Genomic DNA, 24,643 nt, shown 5'->3' with positions numbered 1-24,643 from the left:
GCTGCCCAGCTTGGTTTTTTTTGTTTTTGTTTTTGTTTTTGTTTTTTCCCACCATCTGGGACACATGACTTTCTTCAACATAGCGTGCACGCCCCTGCTGCCCCGACATTGACCCTGCATGTGAATTCTAACCCCAGCTCTGCCGCTCATCGCTAGGTGCCCGGGTCCGTTCGCTTCTCCGAAGTGGGGGGGGGGGGGGGGTGGTCATCGCGAAGGAGTCTCCAGCACATGTGTCTGTGGAAGGACAGTATGTGGGGTGGCGAGAGGGCTTGGAGGACTGCAGGGGCTTTGGGGGTAGCCAGCCATAAGTGGAGCCTGGACCGCAGAGCCCTCCGCTGTGCCCCTGCACCCAGGCAGCCGAATGTGGATGAAGACAAAACACACGGAATGCCCGGCCTCGCTCCGGGTTGCCCCCCACAAACCTCGGTGGGCAAGGCAATCGCGCCCCATGTCACTGGCCCACTCTCGCCCTCTTGTGACTTCCCCATGTCTGCCCCTCTCCTCCAAACACCTGCCCCCTCCCTCTCAGCCTGGATCTTGGATCTTGTTTTTCACGGAGAAGACAGAAACAATCAGAAGAGAACCCCACTCTCTCCCGAGGACCCTCAGGGCGCCGCTGTGTGCCCTGCCTTCTGTTAGCTGGGATGAGTCGTCCGAGCTCCCACCCAGGGCACTGGAGGCTCACCGTCCCCTCCCCCCTCCCCCCCCCCCAGGTCCGGCGTTGGTAACCGTCTCCTCTCTTCTGCATCTTAGTTATTTTCCCCGCCAGCCAGCACAGCATCCTCCCGAGCCTACAAACAAGCTGTAATATCGCTCATCCTCAGCCTCCTGACGGGACCTGTCCTTCTCCCGGCCACCCTCCCATAGTCCGCACGCAGCCCGAGTACCACACAAGTCCCTGGAAGCCGTGCCCTCGCCCACCCTCTCACCCATCCTCTCTGGACCTCACCTCCGCCACCTTCCTATTCTCTCGCACCGAAAGCCTCTGGTAAAGACCACAGGTGGCCTCCCCGTCCCCCTCCCCCTCCCCCACCGCTGGGCAGTATTTGACAGGCGTTCCCTCTTTGAAATGTGCCTTGTGTGCCCAGTGCCCCCCGCCACCCACCTGTGTATGCCCTGTCCTGAGGCCTGGCCCTGGAACCAGATACTCGTGTGTGACTCCATCTGGAGGCTGGACAGACCTCTCCAACTTGACTTGTCAAAGCTGAGCTCTCGATCTGAACCCCTCCTGACCTGCTGCTCCTCCCCAGGGTCCCTGTTCCCCTACCAGCAACTCTGGCCCAGAGCCCGGGAGTCGTCCTTGACTCCTCTCCTTGCCCCGGGTACCCCAGCTGGCCCCTCAGCAAATTCTCTTGCCAGGACCTTTCCACCCTGCCCTGGACTGGCCACGATTCACTACCAAACGCCGCCGTGAGCACCCATCATTTCCCCAAGCTGGCAAGAACCTCCTCCCTTTCTCTCTGCACTCCCACCGCGCGCACCTGCTCAACCCCTCCAGGGCCTGCCCTCCAACTCGGAACAAAGTCAAAGCCCTGCCTTACCTGGAGGCCTGATCAATCAACGCTGGGCCCTCCTCTTCCTCCTCTCCCGGCACCTGCCTCACTCACTCTGCCCACTCACATTCATCCCCTTGCCTTTTTTCTTTTTTCTTTTTTGAACAGTCTCCATCCCCGGCCTGGAACTTGCAGGTTGCCATGCCCGGGACTCTTGTGACCCAGCAACCCCACGGGCCCTCGCTCGCTGCCCTTGGGTCTCCGCTCCCACGCCACCCCTCAGGCCGGCCTCCCCCGCGTCCTCCCACCTAAAATAGCACATCTTCCTTCATTCACCATCCTCTGGCTCTGCTTTATTTTTTCCTCACAGCATTTCTGGAGTTTGTGATGTATTTCTATGTCTGTGCATGCTGCCTCTTTTCCCAACGGGAAGGTTCGCTCCGTGAGCGTGGGGTCTTGTCCGTCTTTTCGTTGTGTGTTACCTGTGCCTGGAACAGCGCCAGGCACACACTCGGCCCTCAGATTTCTGCTGAGTGGATGGATAGATGGGTGGATGGATAACCACAATCACAGCATCAGAGGGCAAAACGGAAAACACACCAACGTGTCTTGCATCTGAATAAAACTTTATGTTTTCCCTAAAGCCCACTCATGTCTCTGCCTCCAGACACCTCTGAGGGGTTGGCGTGGATGTTTCCACCCCCAATTCTCAGGCACCAGGAGATGAATTGGGGACAGGCTGTCTGAAGGCCGTCTGAGCCCTCTGGCTTTCTAGGGCGGCGTCTGGGGCCCATCCCTTTCCATGTATCTGGGGGACAATTCTCTTTAGTCCAGGGATGCTGGGAGATCCCGCTGGTGTTGGCCGAGGGGGGCTGACTCCGGCGGACGGGGAGGACCATTGCAGAGGCTGGGGATCGGAGAACGTCTCATCAGCAGAAGCTTAAAAGGGACACAAGACACAGGAGGTGGGTGGCTTTGGCCTCTGGGCCTTCACTTGCTGACGGAATGTGGCCAGTCATCCTGACCTGTCCCCACCCTCACCTCTGCCAACCTCCTCCCCTGTAACACTCATTTCCTTTTTGATCTCAGAACTCCCCCAAATGCTGTTTTTAAGGTTTTAGCGTGCCCAGAGGACACACAGTAGTATACCTTGTCCATCCAACCTTGCAGCCTGGGGGTTTCTGAGGCTGAGGCCAGGCCCGAGGCACTCACTTGGCCCATTAGCCGTGTGGCCAGATGCTATGTGGCTCCCTGAGGATGCCCAGACCATGGGGCTGGCCCGGGACCAGGGGCAGCCAGAGGCGGGGCCCTGGGCGTGAACGGACCTTGCTTGAGGATTTGCACTATATGACTTCTTCCTCTCAACAACCCTGGGTGGGGGGGATACTAATATTATCCTCTCTTCACAGATGGGGAAACCGAGGCACTGCCAGCACCGTTCCTCTGTGGCGGAGCCTGGCTTCCTCCCAGGCCCGTCTGAGCACTCCAAAGTCAGTGCTCTCACCACTAGACTGGGTGCCCGTAGCTCATGCAGACCTTCCTGGAACCACACAGGGCTCACTAACTGAATGAAAGGAAGGGGGAAAGATCTCAAGGTGCCGGTCAGTGCAGGCTGCCTCCCAGCCTAGGACATAGCCTCCGGGGCCACTTGTTGTAAAGGCGCAAGGTTCTCAGCCCCCCGTCCCCAGGACCAGGGTCTGGGGGTGGGGTGGGGAGGGGGTCAGGGGCGGGGTGGGGGGGGAGTGGCTGCCAGAGGAGCCGGCCTAGACATCAGGTCCACTTTGGGAGATAAACAATTTTGAACCTTGAAAGTTGCCTCGTCACTTTCAGAAGCACCCAAACCTCTCGCCCACCCCTGTGGCGGCCCCCCACGCCCACCCCACGTGTCCCCGCGTGGACATACCACGGTGTCTGGAGCATCTCCACCACCACCTCCCAGCCTAAGGTGCCGACCCCAGCAGGCTCCTGTGGGAAGATTGCACCAGTAAAGGAAGGTTTTAGAGTCCGCTCTGCACCTCAGGGGGTGAGCCTTAGGGTGGGCAGAGAGGGGACCCTGGGGCAGAGGCTGTGAGGGACCCGGAAGCTGCTAGGGGAGGAAACCAGGGAGCCGTCGCAAACGGAGCAGAGTGGGGCCTTGACCACGGGACTGAGGGTCAGCTGGGGCCCTAGGGCTGCCTGATCTTGCCCTCAAAGGCGTGTGCACGTCAGAGCTGTTGGAGCCACCCAGGTGGGGAGAGGCTGTGACAGGGTCAAAGCCAAAGGCAGAGGCCAGTGTCAAAGAGCAGTCAGACCATTTGAGCTTTGCTGGGGCCAGCGGCGGGGAGTAGGGTATTTCCTGGGCCTAGGGCCCCAGAGCTTAGCCACAAGCTCGCCTCGCCAAGCTCAGACCCTGCGGAGATCCCCTCGGTGGCCTGTCCCTTCTTTCTCCTTCCAGACACCTGAGCTCGGGTTCCATGGCGTAGTAGGTGGAGGCAGGCGGGAAGCCGTTGAAGGTGGAGCTCATAGAGGACGTATAAGCGCCCATGGAGGGGAAGACAAGCCAGTCACCCACATCCAGCTCCGGCAGCTGTACCTCCTCTCGGAAGAGCTTGTCAAAGGCATCACATGTGGGACCGTACAGGGTGCAGGGGAAGAGGGGTGGGTCCGAGCAGAGCTCCTGCAGGGAGCAAAGGGCAGGGACTCAGAGAACCACCTGGTTCCCCCAGCCCGCTCGCCGGGCTGTCAGGGCATGCGCCCAGGGCCCGAGCAGGAAGGCACCAGCAAGGACCCTACTGGCCACCCATAAAGACCAGCCCCGCCTTCACGGAGTTCGTATTCTAGCAACACATTCCAACTCTGCCAGTTCACAGATGCAGGCACGGATGGGACTTGGCTTTCCCCTACAAAATGAGAGGGTTTTATTCAATAATCACTCGTGGGGATCACCTGGGGAGTTTTAACCAAGGACCGATGCCAGGGTCTCGACCCATCTGGAATTCTGATTTCAGTGGTCTAGGGCATCGCCCGGGCACTGGGGTGTTTCAAAGCTCTCCAGGTGATCTAGTGTGGATCAGAGTGTGAGACTCTCCCCTTCCTAAGCCTCCTGCACCGGCCGCACTCAAGGATTCTGGAAACACAAGTGCGTGCATGCAGGGACGTACGTGGAAACACGCATCGCCAAACAGACACGCACGCGCACCGATGCAGACTCACGGACCTGCTCCCACCCACCCGCACAAGCGCAGATCAGCAGGCCCACACAAAGAAACGCACACATACGGAATCACACGTGCAGATACACGTAGGCACCCTGGTGTGTGTCCTTGTGCAAGCACGTGGAATGACCACCTGCAAACCACAGAGGGTCTGAGGTCCTTTACCTCCCCACCTGGCTGCAAGCACCCCTGCCTCTCAGGACTGGGGGCCGGACTTAGGGGCCTTAGAGTCCAGGAGTGCCAAAGCCACACCCTTACCTTCACCACAATGGGCATCCTGGGGACAGGCTCCCTGAGGCAGAGGCGGAAGATGCCGTAGTGGCCATCGTTCAGATAGTACAGCAGTTTCCGGCGGCCTCCTGGGAGTGGGAAGAGGGCAGGACGGTGATGTGCTTGGCCAGTCTCCCCGCTGACCCTCAACCCCTGAGCGCAGCGCCCTTGGGAGGGGCCCAGACCCGCTGCCCCGTGCTGGTAACACCTGTTCTCTGTCTCAGGGGTCTTCTGGAGCCCAAGCAAGGTGGGGGCCTGTCTTCTGGGCTCCCGCCGCCCCCTCTGCCCAGCCAGCTCACCCACCTCCCCCATTCCGTCCCTCGACAACCACACCAGAGGCTCTCCCCCTGACTTCTGCTTGCTCCTCCTGCCCCACGCACCCTGGTCCTTCCCCTGTGGCCCTGCGAGCCATGCCCGGTCTCCTATTTCTAGGGAACCGTGACTAAAGACTTTCTTCCTCCGGGACAGTTATCTCCATGCCTGCGTGTCTTCTGTTACCTGATGAAAACAAACCTCAGATACGCTTGAAAACAGTGTCTGAGTCTGACAGTCACAGACTGGAGCCCGACTCTCACCTCCCTCCGCCTAAATACTCTGCCTCCGTTGATGTTGCTGAAGCAAGCACGGGTAGTGGCTTTCTCGTAGCCCCATCACACTCCTGGTGCGTATTGAGCTGGGGTCACCCGGGCCCGCCAGATCTGTCAGCTGTGACCCACTACTGAGCCAGTTTCTTCACAGCCACTTAGTCTGGCCGCAGAGTATTGCTTCCTTGAATCTAAACTCGGGATTGTATACTGACCTCTGTTTTTTTTTTTTTTTAATTTGTAATTTATTTATTTATTTTGAGATAGCAGGTGGGGGAGGGCCAGAGAGAGAGAGAGAGAGAGAGAATCCCAAGCAGGCTCCGCCCTGTCAGCGCAGAGCCTGCTTGGGACTCTCTCTTCCCCTCTCTTTCTGCCCTCCCCCCACTTGCTCTCCCTCCCTCTCTCTCTCTCTCTCTCTCAGAAATAAATAAATAAACGAGAATTTGTCTTTACTCGGTATGTTTTTCATTGCAGGAGTCTGCACCTGCTAGAAGGCTCTTGCTCGAAGAATTTCAGAGGCACAACAGCACAGGGGTGTCTGTGACCTCACGAGCTGTAGCCCGTGACTTTGCCTCCGTAAACACAATACGCATTCACTGACCGCTCAGGAAGAGTAGAGGCTTCGCCTTGGTTCTCTACCTCCCAGTCTATTTGAGAACAGCACAATAGTGATGTTAACAGGTTCATTTCTACTCCCATTAGGCACCAGGGGTGCAGCCCAGACCCCCTGTCCGTCCTCTCCCCCCCAGGGCCTGGGAACATCTGGACAGTGCCCTCCCCACCCAGTGCTGGCCCACACACCAGACTCCAGCACAGCCTTCTTGGCAATGATGTTGACGGCAGCCATGCAGACAGATGCCGCATAGAAGCGTCCAGGCTCCGCGATGATCTCAACACCACTCCCCTCGGGGAAGTCCTGGGCCAGGGCGGCATTGATCACTCTCGCCATCTACAGGGACAGAGAGACCCTAATGTGACCAGTCCCTATGTGGGGGCTTTACCTGCATCATCCCCCTCCATTCCCATAACAGCACTGTGGAAAGTGTTATCGTCCCCACTTGACCAGCAAGGAAACAGAAACGGAGGCCCAGAGAGGGGAAGGGACTTGTCCAAGGACACACAGCAAGTCTAGCGCTCTGAGATGTCTGAATTTGGAACCACGGCAATCAAGACAAACCCCAGCCACATGCATGCACGTGACTCAGTTCCAAGAAATCGCCCTACACACAAACACACACACCCACTGTCCCCTGGACCCAGCCCAGGTTCCCTCTCGTCCTCCTCTCTGACCTCCTCAAACTGAGGCTCACAGCCTTCCCCTCCGGGGAAGCCCCCTCCGATGTCCAGGAGGCTCATGTCATGCCCGAACGCTCGGCCCATCTCAAATACACGCCGGCAGTCAGCGATGGCCTGCCTGAAGTTGTGCGGTGTTTGGCACTTTGAGCCCACGTGGAAGCTGGACACGTGTCAAATGACACGTGGGGAACCACACATGGAAACACAAGGGTCAGTAAGAAGAGGGACGTTCAGAAACACCAACGGGGGTAAGGTGTGGAGACCGGCACGCATCTACACACAGTAAGACACGTGTGACTACACCGGCCCACAGAAACGTGCAACCTGGGACATACACGTGCGTGTCCCCAGGGACACATGCATTGCACGCGACAGGCCCGGAGTCGGGGAGCTCGAGGTTGTGCGGCAGTCACTTCTCTCAGCTGCCGCCTCCCAGAGCCCCCGCTGCGGGGCTCCCCTTCTATGAACAGAACCCCAAATCGCAGGGCGGGCTGGGGGACCAATCAGGGCCAGGTAGGGTGAGGCGAGCGAGGCCCTCTCCTCAGGTGCAAAATTTAAGGCAGTGCCTGAACACTAAGCCATCAAGATAAATAACATTGAATGCGATCTTTTTTTCAATTTCTCTTCAATTTTTTTTAACGGTCATTCATTTTTGAGAGAGAGACGGAGACAGAGCGTGAGCAGGGGAGGGGCAGAGAGAGAGGGAGACACAGAAATCGAAGCAGGCTCCAGGCTCTGAGCCGTCAGCACAGCGCCCCGCGCGGGGCTCGAACTCCGGACCTGTGAGATCATGACCCGAGCCAAGGTTGGACACTTGACCGACTGATCAAAGCAAGATTGATGCAAACACATGCACAACGAATGAAATACAGAAGTTTTAAGTTTAAATTTTGATACTTTCCTCATCGTGGATTTTTTGCATTAATTTTGATGTTTAAAAAAAATATATTGTATTAAAGGTGTTTTGACGCCCCCTTAAATTTTGCACCCAAGGCAAGTGCCTTGGAGATTTAGAGTGTGCTTCCCAGGCAGGGAAAACCAGTGCTCTCACCTGGTTCCGACCACAGCCAAGCCCAGGTCCCTGGCAGACTTGAGCAGACGTTCACATGCTTCCAGGCTTGCCCCGAACTTGGCGCTCAGGGGAAAGATGCTCTCGCTGTCCTCGGTCAACAGCCGGAGGACCAGCCTGGGAGAGGGTTGTGAGAGATGCCAAGGGTTCTTACACACACGAGTCCCGAGGCCTGGATGGTTTATCATCCCGCCCCCGCCCCCCAATCTCTCTCCACGTTCCCACCCGCCCCTGCCTAGTTCCTCTGGACTGTCCAGCCACAAAATGCCAAGGAGCTAAAACACTCACCACTTACAGACTTTTGCTCAGGTAAGAAGAAGCAGGAAAGCAATAAAATTATAAATACACCTTCTGTGGGTCTCCATGCTACAGGATCAGAGACGTTAGATAACTTTCCCAAGACCACACGGCATGTGCAAATGAAGCTGAGACGTGAGCCCAGGTCTCCCTGACTCTGATGTGAGTGCTTTTTTCATTAAGGTCCTAATGCCTAATGCCTAAAGACCTCCTAATGCCAGGCTTTGCCCAGTGTCTACGCAGACATAAGCAGTGCTTTTTTTTTTTTTTTTTTTTTTTTTTTTTTTTGTGGCACCAGTGTGCACCAGGGAAGGCATTGGGCCCACTGACTCAAATTCTTAGACTTTGCTGCTTGAGTCTCTCTCCCAAGTCACCCCATGGGACCACCTTCATCTGGTTGCGGAGGAGGCCCAACTCCCCTGGCAGGGGCCCCAGGCCAGCTGGTCCTTGCTCCGCCTGTCTCCGCCTGCTTGCACCCCCCCCCCCCCCCCCCCCGCTGGTCTCACCTGGCCCCAGGGTAGTGCTGGGCCACCTTGGTCAGCTCCTCCTCGCTGTCGAAGGTCAGGAGCTGCACCCCGTGGCGGGCAGCATACTGGATGTGGGAGACAGGCTTGCAGGGGTTGGCGTAGATGATGTGTGAGGGGGCCACGCCCAGGCCCAGCACTTGATCCAGCTCCACCTGGCAAGGGTGACTGAGCCAGGAGCTGGCTCGCCGCCCCTCCCCCCGCAAGGGGCTGCCCTTGACTGAACCCGTCCTCTGCACCCGGCACCGCGCTGGGCACATATGTGCTATTGAGGCTCCTAGACGACTCCGAGCAAAGCGCACTTGGTCCCAGTTTAAAGAGGAAGAACCTGGGGTTCAGGTGACATGGTTGTGCCCGTGAACCCACAGCCTGTGGTCCCTCCACTCACTGGTTGCCTGCCGGGTCGCATGGCCCAGTGGAAGGCCGACTACCCGTGGTTCATTCATTGATTCCCTCAAAGACAGGTGTCAGCCAGGGTTCTAGGTGCCGCAGTCCCCAGCCCCAGCTCCCTAGCGGCTGGCCTTTCCCCCAGGAAGTGTCAGGCCTGTGACGGCAGCAGGGGACACAGGCTTACCTGGCTGGCGCAGTCGAAGCCGGTGCCCAGGGTGTCCAGAACACGCAGCACCCACACACTGCTGTTGCACTTTACTGCGTAGAAGGGCAAGACCCGCGGCAGGGCCTGGCAGAAGGCCCGGTGACGGCTGGCCAGCACACCCAGGTCGGCTACCATGAAGGGGTCTCGGTGGTCCTGGCAGGGCAGGGAAGGAGGGCAGGGAGGCTGGGTAGCAGGCACTCACTTCACTTTCACGACGACTCTACGTGGTAAGTACTATGTGGCGCCACCATTTTAGAGAGGGGGAAACGGGCTCGGAAACACAAAGTCACTGGTTCAAGGTCATGCAGCAAGTACAAACAGGATTTGACCCCAGGTCTTTTTTTTTTTTTTTTAAGTTTATTTATTTATTTTGAGAGAGAGAGAGAGAGAGAATGAGTGGGGGAGGAACAGAGAGAGAGGGAGAGAGAATCCCAATCAGGCTCCGCACTGTCGGCGCAGAGCCCGACACAGGGCTCGATCTCATGAACTGAGAGATCTTGACCTGAGCCGAAGCTAAGAGTTGGACGCTTCACCGACCGAACCACCCAGGCGACCCCTGACTCCAGATCTTCTAACTCTTTAAACAGGGAGACAAGGGGCTCCTGGGTGGCTCAGTCAGTGAAGTGTCCGACTTCGGCTCAGGTCATGGTCTCACGGTCCGTGAGTTCGAGCCCCGCGTCGGGCTCTGTGCTGACGGCTCAGAGCCTGGAGCCTGCTTCCGATTCTGAGTCTCTGTCTCTCTGCCTGCCCCTCCCCTGCTCATGTTCTGTCTCTCTCTCTCTCTCTCTCTCCCCCCAAAATAAATAAACATTAAAAAAAAATTAAACGGGAGACATGAGGGCAATAGTCTTTGTAGATCAAAGTGAGGACGAAACGGCTCCAACCCTCAATTAAGGAGCCTGGCCCTGGATAAAATTCCACGTGATGATGGGAGGTGCAAGAAGGGCACAGAGAAAACTATTTCCTGACTGACCCCCAGCAGAGCTGAGGCTTGGAGTAAGTCCTAGTAAACTGACCTATAAAACCACGAAATCGAAAGTCTTATTTCTTGTCCACCACAGTAGGGACTGAGACTCTCCTTCTCTGCTCCTCACTCTCTTCCACCCCTCCCTCCCCCTCTCTCCCCCTCCTTCCCCTTCCCTCCCTGTCCCTCCCTCTCCCTCCTTCTCCCTCCTACTGAATCTGATAGCTCCTGGATCTTCTTCAGGGCCACCTGCCAGGCAGATTCCCCAGGCTCCAGTGCGATGAGCTCCTTTGGCCACACGCTTCCAGGGGGTCCTTGACTCTCCTTCGGGTTCCCAAGGGGGGTGCTGGTGCCCGACCCTTCAACAGATCCCTCCATCAGGCACAGTTCCGGAGTCCTGGAAAGATTTTGCTCTAAGAACCTGGCCTCCTTCCTTCTCCCAGCTCCCTGCAAGTCCCAGGGGCCAGTGTTCCCAAGCCAGCCAGTCCTCGGCCCTCCTTTTTTCCACAAAGACCCCCATGGCGCCCTGGTAAATTTTCCCATCTGTAGCACAGGCCACTGGCCTGGGCTTTTCAGAGACAAAGGGAGCCCAAGCAAGAGGCACACACCATGTGTATGGAATAGAGGGCTGGCGTCCTCTCCCGGGCTCCTTCACACACATGTCCCCATTCACAGGTGAGAAAACAGAGGCACAGGAAAGATAAGCGAGGAGTTCAAGATCTTCAGATTATGAGACTCAGAGCTGGGGCCCAAGAGATGATCTCATCCAACAACCCCATTGTACACACAGGGACAAGAGGCTCAGAGAAAGGAGGAGACTCACGCACGGTCACCAAGAAGTTGGTGGCCGAGCTAGGACTGGCACCTTAACTCCCTAGAGCTGCCACTGGATCTGCTGTTGGCCACACATCCCTGAGACTGAAGTGAGGGCAGCCTGCAGCCAGAGTCCTGACTCAGCACTTAGGGCCACACCCACAGTCCCCACTCCACACCCGGACTCACCTGGTTTCCATCTCAACCTGCGTCCTCAGGCACAGCCCAGGGCACTGGGATCTATGGTGTCCTGAGCTTCTGGTAAATCCCTGAAGGAACATCAGAGCTCAGCCCGGAGCTCAGGGGCTGTCCCTCCACACCTCAGCCTCCCTGCCTGCTCAGCCTAAGCCTCCCAAGCCCAGAGAATGAGCCCTCCTAGGTCACCCGCATGGCAGACACATGGGGAGAAGTCAGATTCCTGTTAGAAATGACCATCAGCAAGGATCGGGGTTGAGAGGCCCTGGAAACCCTGTCACCCACCTTCCCTCCTTCACGGATGGAGAATCCTGGGGTCCAAAGTCTCCAGATGACTCGGCAAACCTGGAGGTGAAGCAGGGACACAATCAGGACCTCAGGCTTCAGTTATGAGTCAGTTCCACTGCCTCAGAGCACGGGCTCATCTCTCCTCAGGCTGTGTCTCTGCTCTCTGCCAGAGATTTAAATGCTTCACTGGAAGGTTCTCTGTCTACGTCACCCTCGCTTGGTGTCCAGGCACATCCCATCCCCACCCTCTCCCTACCCTCCCTGTGTGGTCTTCCCAGGTCTCGCCAGGCACCTGCTGACCCACCTGCTGACACCGTTTTGCAGCTGCCCCACCTCTGGGGTGTCAGCTGTGGCCTCCTGTGGGCTTACACCCACCTCAGTGCTGTGACCCAGAGCCTTCTCTTCCTGTTTCAAGAAGGAGGGCCAGCAGGGAGTCTGCTGCTGCTGCTTCTTGGCCAGCCCTGCCCCACATTCTTCTTGCTTGAGGCCTCCCCGCCTTTCCCTCTCCCATCAAGAGTCAATGCCCCCACCCCCGTCCCATCTCCCTCAGGCTCCGAGGGCTTAAAAATCTAGGCAGGGTCACGGGGTCCCTGGGTGGCTCAGTCGGTTAAGCATCCGACTCCCGATCAGATCATGATCTTAGGGTTCGTGGGTTCGAGCCCCATGTCGGGCTCCGTGCTGACAGCTCAGAGCCTGGAGCCTGATTCGGATTCTGTGTCTCCCTCTCTCTCTGTCCCTCCCTTCCTCACGCTCTGTCTCTCTCTGTCTCTCAAAAATAAATAAACGTTAAAACAAAATCTAGAAGGGGCAACAGGAAGAGCCTGGATTTGAGGAGGGCATGGGGCTAATCCTGTAATTTCTAGAGGCCTCAGGAATCCCACCTGTAAAATGGTGGGTGAGGGGAGAAAGAGCTAGACAAGGCCTTCTGCTGTGTGATTCCAAACAAGATGGCAAAGTCCTTGGTTTTGGAGAGACTCCCACCTACTCCCGCCCCAGACAGGTTCAGGTAGAACCTACTTCTAGCTTAGTTTCTTACATGCTAGTAGACTTTGGGCAGGTGGTTTCCCCCTGGGAACCGATTCCATCATCAGCAAGATGGAGGTGATAACCACGTCTGCACCACAGGGTGGCCGTGAGGATTAAATGAGATGAAATGAGATGTCATCTGCAAAGAGCTGAGCAAAGGGCCAGCACATTCTAGGAAACCTGATGACAATCCCAGAACGTCCAACAGGACGAAGCCCTAAATAAGTATCAGGCATTATGGGAAATTTAGTCTTCCAGCAACTCATGAGGTGGCTTCTACCCAGAGCCAGCTACTTACCTGGGGGACACAGGACAGCATGAATCTGCATCAGACAGGCAATCCCCAAGGGACTGCAACCTTAGCACAAAGACAAGCTCAGTACCTGGATTAAGAGTGGGCAAGAAGCTCCGTGAGTCACCTGCCCAATGTAGAGTGACACTGCCAGCCTAGGGCAGGGACAGCTGACACCTTGCCCTGCCCTTAGGGGCTGCAGGTCCACAAGCCTGACCCCAGCTTGTTGGCTCTAGGCAAATCCATATGAGTAGAGCTGAGCAGCCCAGATCGCCATGAAGCAGGGGAGCCCAGTGAGGAACATCCCTCCATGTCCCACGAGCCAGGGTAACTCACCTACCCCAGGTCGGCTCGCAAGGAAAAGCACACAGGTGAAGGCCAGACTCCTAATGACTGACCATCAGAACCCTGCCAGAATCAGAAAGAACCTGGGAAGAAGCAACCCTCAATCCTGAGGGGTGGCTTGAGGAGAAAGTCTCCGTGTCCCTTGAATTGAACAAAAATTTGGGAGTCACTTCAGCTTGGGAGGGATATCAGTTAGGGTCTAACCATAAAAACCAGAGAATATTTTCCGTGGGTGATGAAGGGAGCTGAGGGCCAGACAGGAAAGAGTCAAGCAAGCTGGATCCTGGCAGGAAGTCGTTTCCATGCCTGGGCTGCTGGGGCAACGGGAGAAGGGTTGCTCTCCAAACCATGAGGTCACTTATGTGGAAGCTGGAACCACAGAGAGCCATTGACCATAGGAAGCTACCTGGGACAGAGGGGAGGGGGAATCATTTCCTGACTGTTCCCTTGGACTCCCAGTCTCCTGCTGGTGCCCCCAGTGACTGACCTCTGCTGGAAGCCAGCCCTCTGGGAGACAAAACAGAGAGGGGGAGGGACAAAAAGAGGATCTGGAGGCAAGGAGACCCAGGATGAGCACAGGTGGTCAGAGGCTTCTTAGGGGTAAAGACATTTAACTGAGCCCTCAAGGATAAGTAGGTGTCAGCCAGGTTAAACACTAGGGGAGAACATTTCAGGCACAGGTGGCAGCTAGTGCAAAGACTCAAAGGTGGGAACAAGCCCGGTCCCAGAGGGATAGAAAAGAGTGTAGCCGATGGAAGAAGGGAGACAGGAATTTCCCAGGCTTTGAAGCTGATACATGTCAAGTATTGGTCTTACAGATGTGAAAATGGAGGGGCAGAATGTGGCATCCAGAGCCCAGAGAATCTCTCTAATAAGATGATTATCTGACCCACACTTGATCTAGACCAAACTAGGTGCTTGGAGATGGAAAGGAACACTACACATTCGTTCACGAGCCTCCCTTTCCACGTACACAATCCTGAAGGACGGTCCTTACCCAGTTCCTAGTCTCTCCAGCTATATACACCACCCTGAAGGTCCCTGCCCTCTCTCCAAAGCTGCAATGGTTTGCTTTCCTTGGCACGAGTGCTCTCTTTGCCGGGGACACTCTTCTATCACCCTGGAAGGTGTTTGAATCATGCTTCCTACTGCTTATGGGAGTCATTCGGTCAGCGTCAGGTTCGAGATTCAAACAGCTCAGCTACTGAAGCACCAAAACGCCAAGAAACAATGAGAGAAGAGAAAGAAAGCCAGAGAAGAAAACTGAGTCTTACCAAATCTCAGTATGAGACTGGAAATCACACTTTGGTAGATCACTTGGAGTGAGGTTATGATCATGTAATCACTTCTTATGATTCAACCTGGCTTTAGGACAGGCTGGGTCTGCTGAACTGTGGACTTTTGCTTTGCCAAAGGAAGGTTGCAAATTTGGGCGGAGCTGAACTGCTTAGGACAGGAGAGGTGGGATGCTGTCACTAACAGGCCCATACTTATCCACAAAAATCCCCCCTGAATGAATGTTGAGAAATATTTGAGGAATATTTATTTAATGTTGGGACAACTGGACATCCACATGTAAAAGAATGAAGTGGACCCCTACCTCACGCCATATATAAAAGTTAACTCAAAATGAACCAAACACCTAGTGTAAGAGCTAAAACTATAAAACTCTAACAAGATGGGAGTATATTCATGAGCTTGACTCAGGCAAGGTTTCTTAGATACAGCACCAAATGCATGGGGAGAGACTCAGCAAGTGCAGGATTTCTTTATGAGTGACAAAAACATCCAGACCTTAGATTGTGGTTGATGGCTGCACAACTCAGTGAAGATACTATGGGTGAAATGTGTGGCATGTGAATTATACCTCAAAATATGTTCTTTAAAAGAATAGTCATTTAAAGAGACACCAAACTATTACTAGCCTACAGAGTGGGTCTACCTGCCTCCATCCAGCCCTGAGTAAAGCAGATAGACCTTGGAAACCTTCAAGTCTGTGTTTGAAGCTCCCATTGAAAGCCAGGCTCTCGGGACCAAATGTTCGCTGCTGTGGAACTACACAAAAGCATGAGTAAAACAAGTATGAGAAGTGGAGTGGCTTCTTTTTTTTTTTTTAATGTTTATTTATTTTTGAGAGAGAGAGAGTGTGAGCAGGAGGGGGGCAGAGAGAGAGAATCCAAAGCAGGCTCCAGGCTCCAAGCTATCAGAGCCCAATGCGGGGCTCAAACTCACGAACCATGAAATCATGACTTGAGCCGAAGTCGGATGCTTAACCAACTGAGCCACCCAGGCACCCCAGAGGTGCAGTAACTTCTAACGGTACTAGAGCACTTAGAGAAACAAGATGGTAAGCTCAGAGTCATAATTTGTTGGCCCAAGACATGGCCAGACAGTCAGAGCCTTCTATGACTGAGCTATAAAGAATCTCTCACCTCTTGCAGCCAAAGAGATGAAGGAGCCAATAATCAAAATAGAAGTCTGAGAATGCAAATTGTCACATACAACGCTGGTTAAGCGCACAGCCTTCACACAAGCGTGCACACACATGCACGCACACACAGAGACATGCCCGAAAGGCATCCAAATGACCAACAAGCATATGAAAAGTGCTCAACACCATTAGTCATCAAAGAAATGAAAAGCAGGGGTGTCTGGGTGGCTCAGTTGGTTAAGCATCGACTTTGGTTCAGGTCACGATCTCACAATCTGTGAGTTCGAGCCCTGCGGCAGGCTCTGTGCTGGCAGCTAAAAGCCTGGAGCCTGTTTCCGATTCTGTGTCTCCTTCTCTCTCTCTGCCCCTCCCCTGTTTACACTCTGTCTCTGTCTCTCTCAAGAATAATAAATATTTAGAAAAATTTAAAAAAAGAAATGAAAATTAAAACCACGCGAGATACTACCAATCCTCCCTAGTGTGGCTAAAATTAAAGAGACTGAGGATGCCAAGTGTGTCTGAGGACGTCGAGCAGCTAGAATTCCCATCCCTTCTGGTGGGGGTGTAATTGGTAAAATCACTCGGAAAAACGCTTTGGCAGTATTTACTGAAGCCAATGTACGTCTACCTTATGAATCAGCAATTCCCTTCCCGAGTATATATCTAACAGAAGAGAAATACCCAACAGAAATCTGTCCACTGAAAGACACATAAGGGGTGCCTGGTTGGTTCAGTTAGTGGAACACGCGGCTGTTGGTTTTGGGGTCGTAAGTTCTAGTCTCACCTTGGCCACAGAGCTTACTTTAAAAAAATGTACAGTTCATAGCAAATTTTTTCACAGTATGTCCAAACTGGGAACATTCCAAAAGCCCATCGGCCATAGCACTGATAAATAAATTCACATATGTTCTGTGGAACACTACGCAGCGATGGAAAAGAGCAAACTAATGCTAAATGCAAAAACATGCGAATGAATCTCACAGATGTAATGTTGAGCAAAAGAAGCCAGACCCAAGGTAATAATACTCCATTTACGTGAAGTTCAAGAAGAAGCAAAATTAATCTATGCTGGTAGTAGTCAGGAGATTCATTACCTCGGGTAGGGACTGTTGCCTGAGAGGGGGCGTGAGGAAGCCTTAGGGGGTGCTGGAAATGTTCTATCTTAGATCTTGTTCTGGGCCATAGTAGTACAGAATACACACACACACGTACAGATATCCCCTGCTTTTCCAGAATACACACACACACACACACACACGCACACATGCACATACATATAGGTAGAGATATCCTCTGCTTTTCCAGAATACACACACACACACATGCACACACATATAGGTACAGATATCCCCTGCTTTTCCAGAATACACACACACACACACACATGCACACACATATGTATAGATATCCCCTGCTTTTCCAGAATGCACACACACACATGCACACATATATAGGTACAGGTATCCCCTGCTTTTCCAGAATACACACACACACACACACACACACACACACACATATATGTACAGATATCCCCTGCTTTTCCAGAATACACACACACGCATGCACACACATATAGGTACAGATATCCCCTGCTTTTCCAGAATACACACACACGCATGCACACACATATAGGTACAGATATCCCCTGCTTTTCCAGAATACACACACACACATGCACACACATATAGGTACAGGTATCCCCTGCTTTTCCAGAATACACACACACGCATGCACACACATATAGGTACAGATATCCCCTGCTTTTCCAGAATACACACACACGCATGCACACACATATAGGTACAGATATCCCCTGCTTTTCAAGAGTTCGCCTTACAGCACTTGGCTTTTGCGAAAGACCTACATTAGTACCTGTTTTCGCTAACCAAAAGAAATCCAAAGAGGATTTTTGCTTTTACAGAAAAAAGGTGCTCAGTGTTTGTTTTGCAGGGGCTGTTAGTTACAGAGGCAGAACTCACTTGGAGCAGCCCCTCCAGGCTCCTTCCCTGGGAACCACACACAGCCTCTCAGCATCAAGATGCCACAGCTCTGAACAGTGTCTGGGAGCCTTTGTGCTTTATCTCAATGTAATCTGTGCATCTGTTAGCAAGATGTGTCCCCAGGCATCAGAAAAGTCTAAGAAAGGTTCTTTTGGGGATCTGGGAATGTTCAAAAAATTTTCCGCTCAAATGAATGGTAATTGCTTTTTTGCTTTACACCACTTTGGCTTGCAAAGTTTTCCTAGGAACGCTCTGCTTTCTACTTTCAGATAGCGGAACACTCCTGTACGCTAATCTTTTTGTATGTACGTATCTTCATATATGCATATATATATGTGTGTGTGTATATATAATTTGTATATATTCTGTGTCTATATATGTATCGTATATATATTCATTTATACAGCTCTACATTTAAGATAAAAAATTTTATATCCATGGTCTCTTATTTGTTAAAGAATTATTTCGGAAAGAGTGCATCTTAAGAATTGTGATAAGGAGATATGGGAAGATTTAGATATTTCAGAGTACTTCAGGCCGACAGAACATGCCAAGCCTCCCTTGTTAGCATAATGAGAACTTTTTCCTCCAGGCTGAGAAGGCTGCTGCTGTCTAAATATCCCTGTTATAGGGCACCTGGGTGGCTCAGTCGGTTAAGCACCTGACTCTTGATTTCAGCTCAGGTTGTGATTTTGTGGTCCCGAGACTGAGCCCCATGTCCGGCTCCATGCTGAGCATGGAACTTGCTTGCGTTTCTGTCTGTCTGTCTCTCTCTCTTTCTTTCTCTCTCTCCCTCTACCCCTCTCCCCTGCTTGTGCTCCCTCTTTCTGTCTAAAATTAAAATTAAAGATCCCTCTTATAAACTTGTACACGGTTGTAAGGCGAGAGCCAGTCTCTACACCTACCGTCCCACTCCTCAACAGCACACCCCGCAGGGTCCCCAGTTGCCAAGTCAAACCCTAAGGGGAAACTGACACGCCAAAATAATCTAAAGGCTTTAACTAATTTACACGAACAAAAGCCTATAGAATCTGTGTGGGAATGGACTCTGAACATGTTCCTCCTGGAAGGGAGGAGCATAAGTGTACATCAGACCAATCCATCTGTGCTCACTTATCCATATTCTGCCAGCTAGGTGCTAGTTGAAAATCCAGGAGTGGTTCTAAATGTTTGCCCAGTCGATTAGCTGAACCTGAACTCAGTGGTGCTACAGGGTAAATGAGGTTGAATGCCGAGAACTTTCTGGTTTCATCTAGAGGAAGAAATCCAGGGATTTAGGGAGAATATTCAGACAGCTCATCCACCACCCCAGCATGTTCTCTGGAGAGGTTCAGAAGAACACAGCATCTCCAAGGACTGGGAAATGCACTGAGAATCCCATCAGTCAAGGCAGCCCTAGCATCTTTGAAGAGCACTCTGTAAGCCAGAGACATGGGAGGAAAATTCTACGATTGAAACGGACTTTCTGATTTCAGAAGGAAAGAAGAAATGGGGTCCTAGAGTATAGCAGAGGCCGCACAATAACACTTGGCTCCAGAGGCCATAGAGTTACCATGATGGACAGCAAGGCCAAGTGGAATCAGAATGGTCAGGTCTGCAGGGATCTTAGGCATGGCCAATTGACTGCAGGCTGTCTAGGACAAAAGTACGTGTTCAGCCTACTAAGGTCCCATTCGATCTGTTTAACCCAAAAAAGAAAACTCTAGGTACATCCAATCATTAAAAAACAAACAAACAAAAAAGAGGCCCTCAACAATAAACGGTATTTTGTGTAGTCATGGTAAAGTACAGACTGATTAGGGATTGCACTAGGATGGTGATAAAATATATTGGGGGACTGCAGAGAATTAAGAAGGACCATTCCTCACATAGAAAGTCACTATGTGAGGGGCGCTTGGGTGGCTCAGTCTTTTGAGCGTCCGACTTCGCCTCAGGTCATGATCTCACTGTCTGTGAGTTCGAGCCCCGCGTCGGGCTCTGTGCCGACAGCTCGGAGCCTGGAGCCTGTTTTGGATTCTGTGTCTCCCTCTCTCTCTCTGACCCTCCCCCATTCATGCTCTGTCTCTCTCTGTCTCAAAAAGATAAATAAACATTAAAAAATTTAAAAAAAAAAAGTCGCTATGTGATATTTAAGGCAGTAAAGTCAGGAATAATATCACAAGCCTGTCATCTGGAAATATTGAGGTGAAGACCAGAAGAAATGCTTGACTGAGTTCAAAGTGATGGCCTCTTGGGGGGCAGAAACCAGGAGGAGGGGAGTCACAGTGGGAGCCTGGTTTTGGTAAACCTCGACGGTGCCAAGCATCATTTAAATTTGAAATTCTTGAAACTTTAAAGGTTAAAAAAGATCACAAATATCTTGCAGAGCTATGTTCTCCTCATAAATCTTCTTCCCCACGGCAGCCACTCAGCAATCTGCAGGACAGGGCCTGTGTCAGTCAGTTAGCTCTTCCCCAGGTCAGACGCCCCAGTTCCCATTGGCCCTGCCTCCTCCCCCCCCTCCTCCCCCCTCCTCCTTCTTCTGCCCTTCCTCCTCCTCCCCCTCCTGCTCCTCCTTTCTCCCCCTTCCCCCTCCTCCTCATCCTCCTCCTTCTCCTTTCCTTCTTCCCCCTCCTCCTCCTCCTCCTCCTGCTCCTCCTTTCTCCCCCTTCCCCCTCCTCCTCATCCTCCTCCTTCTCCTTTCCTTCTTCCCCCTCCTCCTCCTCCTCCCAAAGGGGGGGGTGTCATAGACTCTAAGTCTAAAGTTCTCTTTTGGCCAGCAAAAGAGCGGACGCAGGATTGAAGCGAGAGATGGCTAATGTCCGGGAAAAGACAAGAGCCCCGAGTAAGGGTCCTTGCCCCGTTTGTATGAGGATCAGTCATTGGGAGGAGGGTTGTTTACAGCAGACTCGAGGCAGCACCTCTGTTTATCCCAGCCTTGGGGATGAGACAGGTAGGGGGAGTAACCTCAGGGTGACAAGGCACTTGTTCTTTTGTTAATCATTGCCACTCCGGGCTGCTTTGCCTGCTGGCAGCGGTCCATAGTCCAATTCACCAATTTACCTGAACTGACCCTATCCTCCTGTGAAAGCAGCTTTTCTGCCATAGTACTAAATTAGGGTGCTTTCTCCCTGAATATCTAATCTTGTTAGTTTCATATACCTGTGTCTTGGGCACCTTTGCGTTGTTTCTATCTCAGACCTTGGCCTCTCCCTCTCTATTCTGGGGCTCTGCACCCCCTCTCTATTTTGGGTTGCCTTTGCACCTTCATATTCCTGGTACCTTTGTGCCTCCCTATCCTCGGGGTGTCTTTGCACCCCCCTCTTCTTGGGGTGCCAATCTGGTTTACCCAAACTCAGGTGTGAGCATTTTATGACTTTATATTTCTTTATGCCTTGTCAACCCATTGGTGTAAGCCTGGGAGATTCCTAAACTTATCCCCCACAGGGGAGGTTACCTAACATGCCCAAAGTCACAAAGATAATAGGTGTCACAGTCCAGAGTCTCGCCTAGGTTTCCTTTGGCAGACAGCACAATAGGGACTCTCCCTCCCCCCTCAGGGCCAGGCAGTTCCCTTCGGCTGTCACTCAGTTCCTCAGGGTGAGAGAGAGACATCCCAGAGGGACCATCCCACACTCACTCCTGCCTGAGGACACCTCCTGGGAGCAGCGCCTGCCGGTCCAGCCCCACCCAAGCAGCACTTGCGTCCAGGTTTCTGGGGCATGTTCCTACATATTTCAATATAAGCAAAGAGGCACTTTCATGAACACAGCCAATGGGGAAGAAGGAAGTCCCCGCTTTGTGGATGAGGAGATTGAAGTTAAAAAGAGACTAAAAGGCTTGCCCAAGACACATTGCGGATAGGGGCGCCTGGGTGGCTCCACTTAAGTGTCTGGCTCAGTTTCTGCTCAGGTCAGGACCTCCCGGTTTGTATGACTGAGCCCTGCCTAGGGCTTTGCACTGACAGGGCAGAGCCTGTTTGGGATTCTCTCTCTCCCTCTCTCTCCATCTCTCTCCTGTTTGCTCGCACGCGCTTTCTCTGAAAATAAATAAATGAACTTAAAAAAAAAAGACACATTGCAGATACAGTGCCTATTGGGACCCAAGCCTGACTCCAGTGCCCGTGTTCTTAGGTCACTGGGGTGAAGCATACCCACCCAGGTTTGAACAACACGGGCCAAGCAGCAGCTGCTTCGTGGGTTATCGTGAAGGTCAAATGAGATCTCACACGCAGAACCCTCGGGATGGCTGTGGACGCATCATAAATGCCTTATGCACCTTCACTCATGACGGTGATGCTCGTGTCTGAGCTGTGACATGTGGGTTTGACCTGTTCAAGCTCGTGTGAATCCGAAATTCCTGAGGATTGAAAGTTAACGACACTCATAAATGTCTTACGGAGATAAGTTCTCTGATAAACATAGCTAATGAAGCCGACGACACTTCTGAATTAAGTCTCAAGATCATGGTTTGCACATGAAGAACCCCTCAGGTGCCCCCAGCACCTTCGGTTTTCATCCATGAGGCTGGGAGGCCTCTGGCTGATATTTCTAAGGTCTCCTGCAGATTCCGAAGCAGGCATCTGGCACTTGCAAACGAAGGGCTGACTCTCCTGGAAAGCAAAGAGACCTCTGGTTGCCTTCTGGAAAAAAAAAAAGAGAGACGCTGCCTGTCTCCTCCGTGGCCTAACAGGACACGGCAAGATCCACCTCTGGAAGCCACAGGGAAACCACGGAATAAGTCGGAGCTCGATCTGGCCTGAGGCAGGGCGGTCTTTGCCGTATTTGCACTCTCGTGTACACGTTCCAGGGCTGGTCTCTTTTTTCTCCTCTGCACCCCCGTGGGTGTATGTGTGGTGGCGGGGGGGGGGGTCCACTCCCCTCCGTGGTTTTCATCCACATCAGTAGTTTCTCCCCGGGGCTGCCTTCCAAACCACTCTGCACCGCGGTCAGAGGGACCTCTTCAAAGGGTACACGTGATCATGGTCCATTCCTTTTGAAAATCGGCCCGTTTGTTTTGAGAGAGAGAGAGAGCATGAGCAGGGAGGGGCAGAGAGAGAGGGGGAGACAGAGAGAATCCCAAGCAGACTCCACGCTGTGAGCGCAGAGCCCAATTCGGGGCTTCAAACCCATGAGCCATGAGATCATGACCTGAGCCGAAATCAAGAGTCAGGTGCTTGACCCACAAGACACCCAGGCGCCCTGGGATGACGCTTCTCCCCATTCATCTTTTGGCTGTTGAGATACCAATTCATAAGAGGGGCTAACATCTGGGACAATAAAGACGATGTTGGAAGCCCTATTGGATCAACTACTCCGGGCGGGCGTTCTCCAAAAGGCATGCCTCAATGAGAAGGTGCTAGGCTGCCTTCCTGGGAGACTGGGTCCGCGTAACTCCCCAGCTTTTGTTTGCTTAATTAGGGTGCACAAATGTGGATCAGATCGAAGTCACTCGGGACAGGACGTGAGAAGCCAAGGGCCACCAACAGGAGCCCTTCTTCTAAATTCTTCCGCGCAATGCTCAGGGTCTCCTCCAAATGTTCAATTCCAGTTTTAGTTGAAATCGAGAGCAAGCCCAACACATGACAAAAAAGGAACTCAGAAGAAATTTTTAAAATGCAAAGAATGGGCCACAAGAATTAATATCATGAGACAAACGAGAGCTATTGGATGCCTAAAGCAAGAACGCTGTGCTATGGGAAAGAAACGGAAGACAAGAAAGAACCGTCAGAAATGAAATGAACTGAACAGGGGCGCTTGGGTGGCTCAGTCGGTTGGGCGTCCCTTCGGCTCAGGTCATGATCTCGCGGTCTGGGAGTTCGAGCCCTGCCTTGGGCTCTGTGCTGACAGCTCAGAGCCTGGAGCCTGTTTCGGATTCTGTGTCTCCCTCTCTCTCTGACCCTCCCCCGTTCATGCTCTGTCTCTCTCTGACTCAAAAATAAATAAACATTACAAAAAAAAATTAAAAAAAAAAAAAGAATCTGAGCTCAGTGGTTTCCCACCCCATGTTTCAAGATCCGCTGAGATCCCAGATCCAGCAAATAAAATTCTTAACCTTTTAGAGTTCACCAAACAGGGACTAACTCCCCTTGATACTAGACCATACCTGGCTTTTGATTCCAATGAACCAGGTATCATGAGACGCAAGGAACTCTTTCGGCCCTGTTAGTTACAATGCTAACTGCGACCCACCGTTTTCTTGGGCCTTGTCTGAAAGAGGCGGTCTCTAGTCACCCAAAGGTGACCGATCCCCAGAGCCGGTGTAGCCCACGCAGCAACAGAAGCTAACAGGTGTTCTTGCCCACCACCCACAGCCAAACCCCTGCTGGAGCAACCAGGAGGGGGCGGGGAGTGGATTGGGGACAGGACCACCCACCTTTCATTCTTTCACCCCAGGGTAGAAGTTCAGGGCCTTTTACCTCAACCAGAACACGGATGTGCAAGGCTTTGAAAGGCAACGTGGATACTGACAGAACACTTAGCAAGTAGATGACTTAACTAGGAGTGGATAAAAGCCCTTTACACAGCGCATAATTACCCAGCAGGAAAATAGTGTCAATCAAGGGCCTTAAGACTATATAATTCCCTTTGTCAACATGAATCCTCCAACGGCCTCAGGGAAGGGAAGGGGCAGCTGTTGCATGAGGTGGGTGACAATAGTCACTGGCAATCTTTTCATTCCACCTGTGTTCCCTCCCAGAAGGAAAACTGTCACTTGACAGTGGAAGTGACAGGGGATCTCAGGCCACATGTAAGGGCTCTCCTATAATAGTTCTCAGGTTCCTTATCTTCAAAATAGGGATAACGAAAAGAGACCTAACAGGCAAGCAAGTGCTCAAAATCAAAGACGCGTAGAATCATGGGAGTTTACAGCCAGACTTTCAGGCCCCACCCCCCGCCCCCGCCCACGGCAAGCTTCTGACAATGTGAAGGTCGAGGTTGAGTCTGCTTGAGTCTTCTGTTCTCCATGGCACACACCTTTAGTTTAT

At 52.7% G+C, this 24,643-nt stretch overlaps 1 protein-coding gene across 1 annotated transcript; it reads right to left on the bottom strand.

Annotated features, from left to right (window-relative positions):
* Positions 1–3,840: 3,840 nt before the first annotated feature.
* On the bottom strand, positions 3,841–10,664 carry LOC122225844 (antizyme inhibitor 2-like). The gene is made up of 8 exons (XM_042948547.1): positions 10,500–10,664; positions 9,302–9,475; positions 8,710–8,882; positions 7,889–8,023; positions 6,832–6,997; positions 6,343–6,490; positions 4,946–5,046; positions 3,841–4,149 (listed from the first exon to the last, which is right to left on the bottom strand). The coding sequence occupies exons 1-8, from the start codon at positions 10,662–10,664 to the stop codon at positions 3,850–3,852; spliced, it is 1,362 nt and encodes a 453-aa protein (XP_042804481.1). The 3' UTR covers positions 3,841–3,849.
* Positions 10,665–24,643: the final 13,979 nt, after the last annotated feature.

Source organism: Panthera leo, chromosome C1 (genome assembly GCF_018350215.1).
Source record: "Panthera leo isolate Ple1 chromosome C1, P.leo_Ple1_pat1.1, whole genome shotgun sequence".
Classification (NCBI taxonomy): Eukaryota; Metazoa; Chordata; class Mammalia; order Carnivora; family Felidae; genus Panthera; species Panthera leo.
This window is presented reverse-complemented; position numbering and strand designations above follow the sequence as displayed.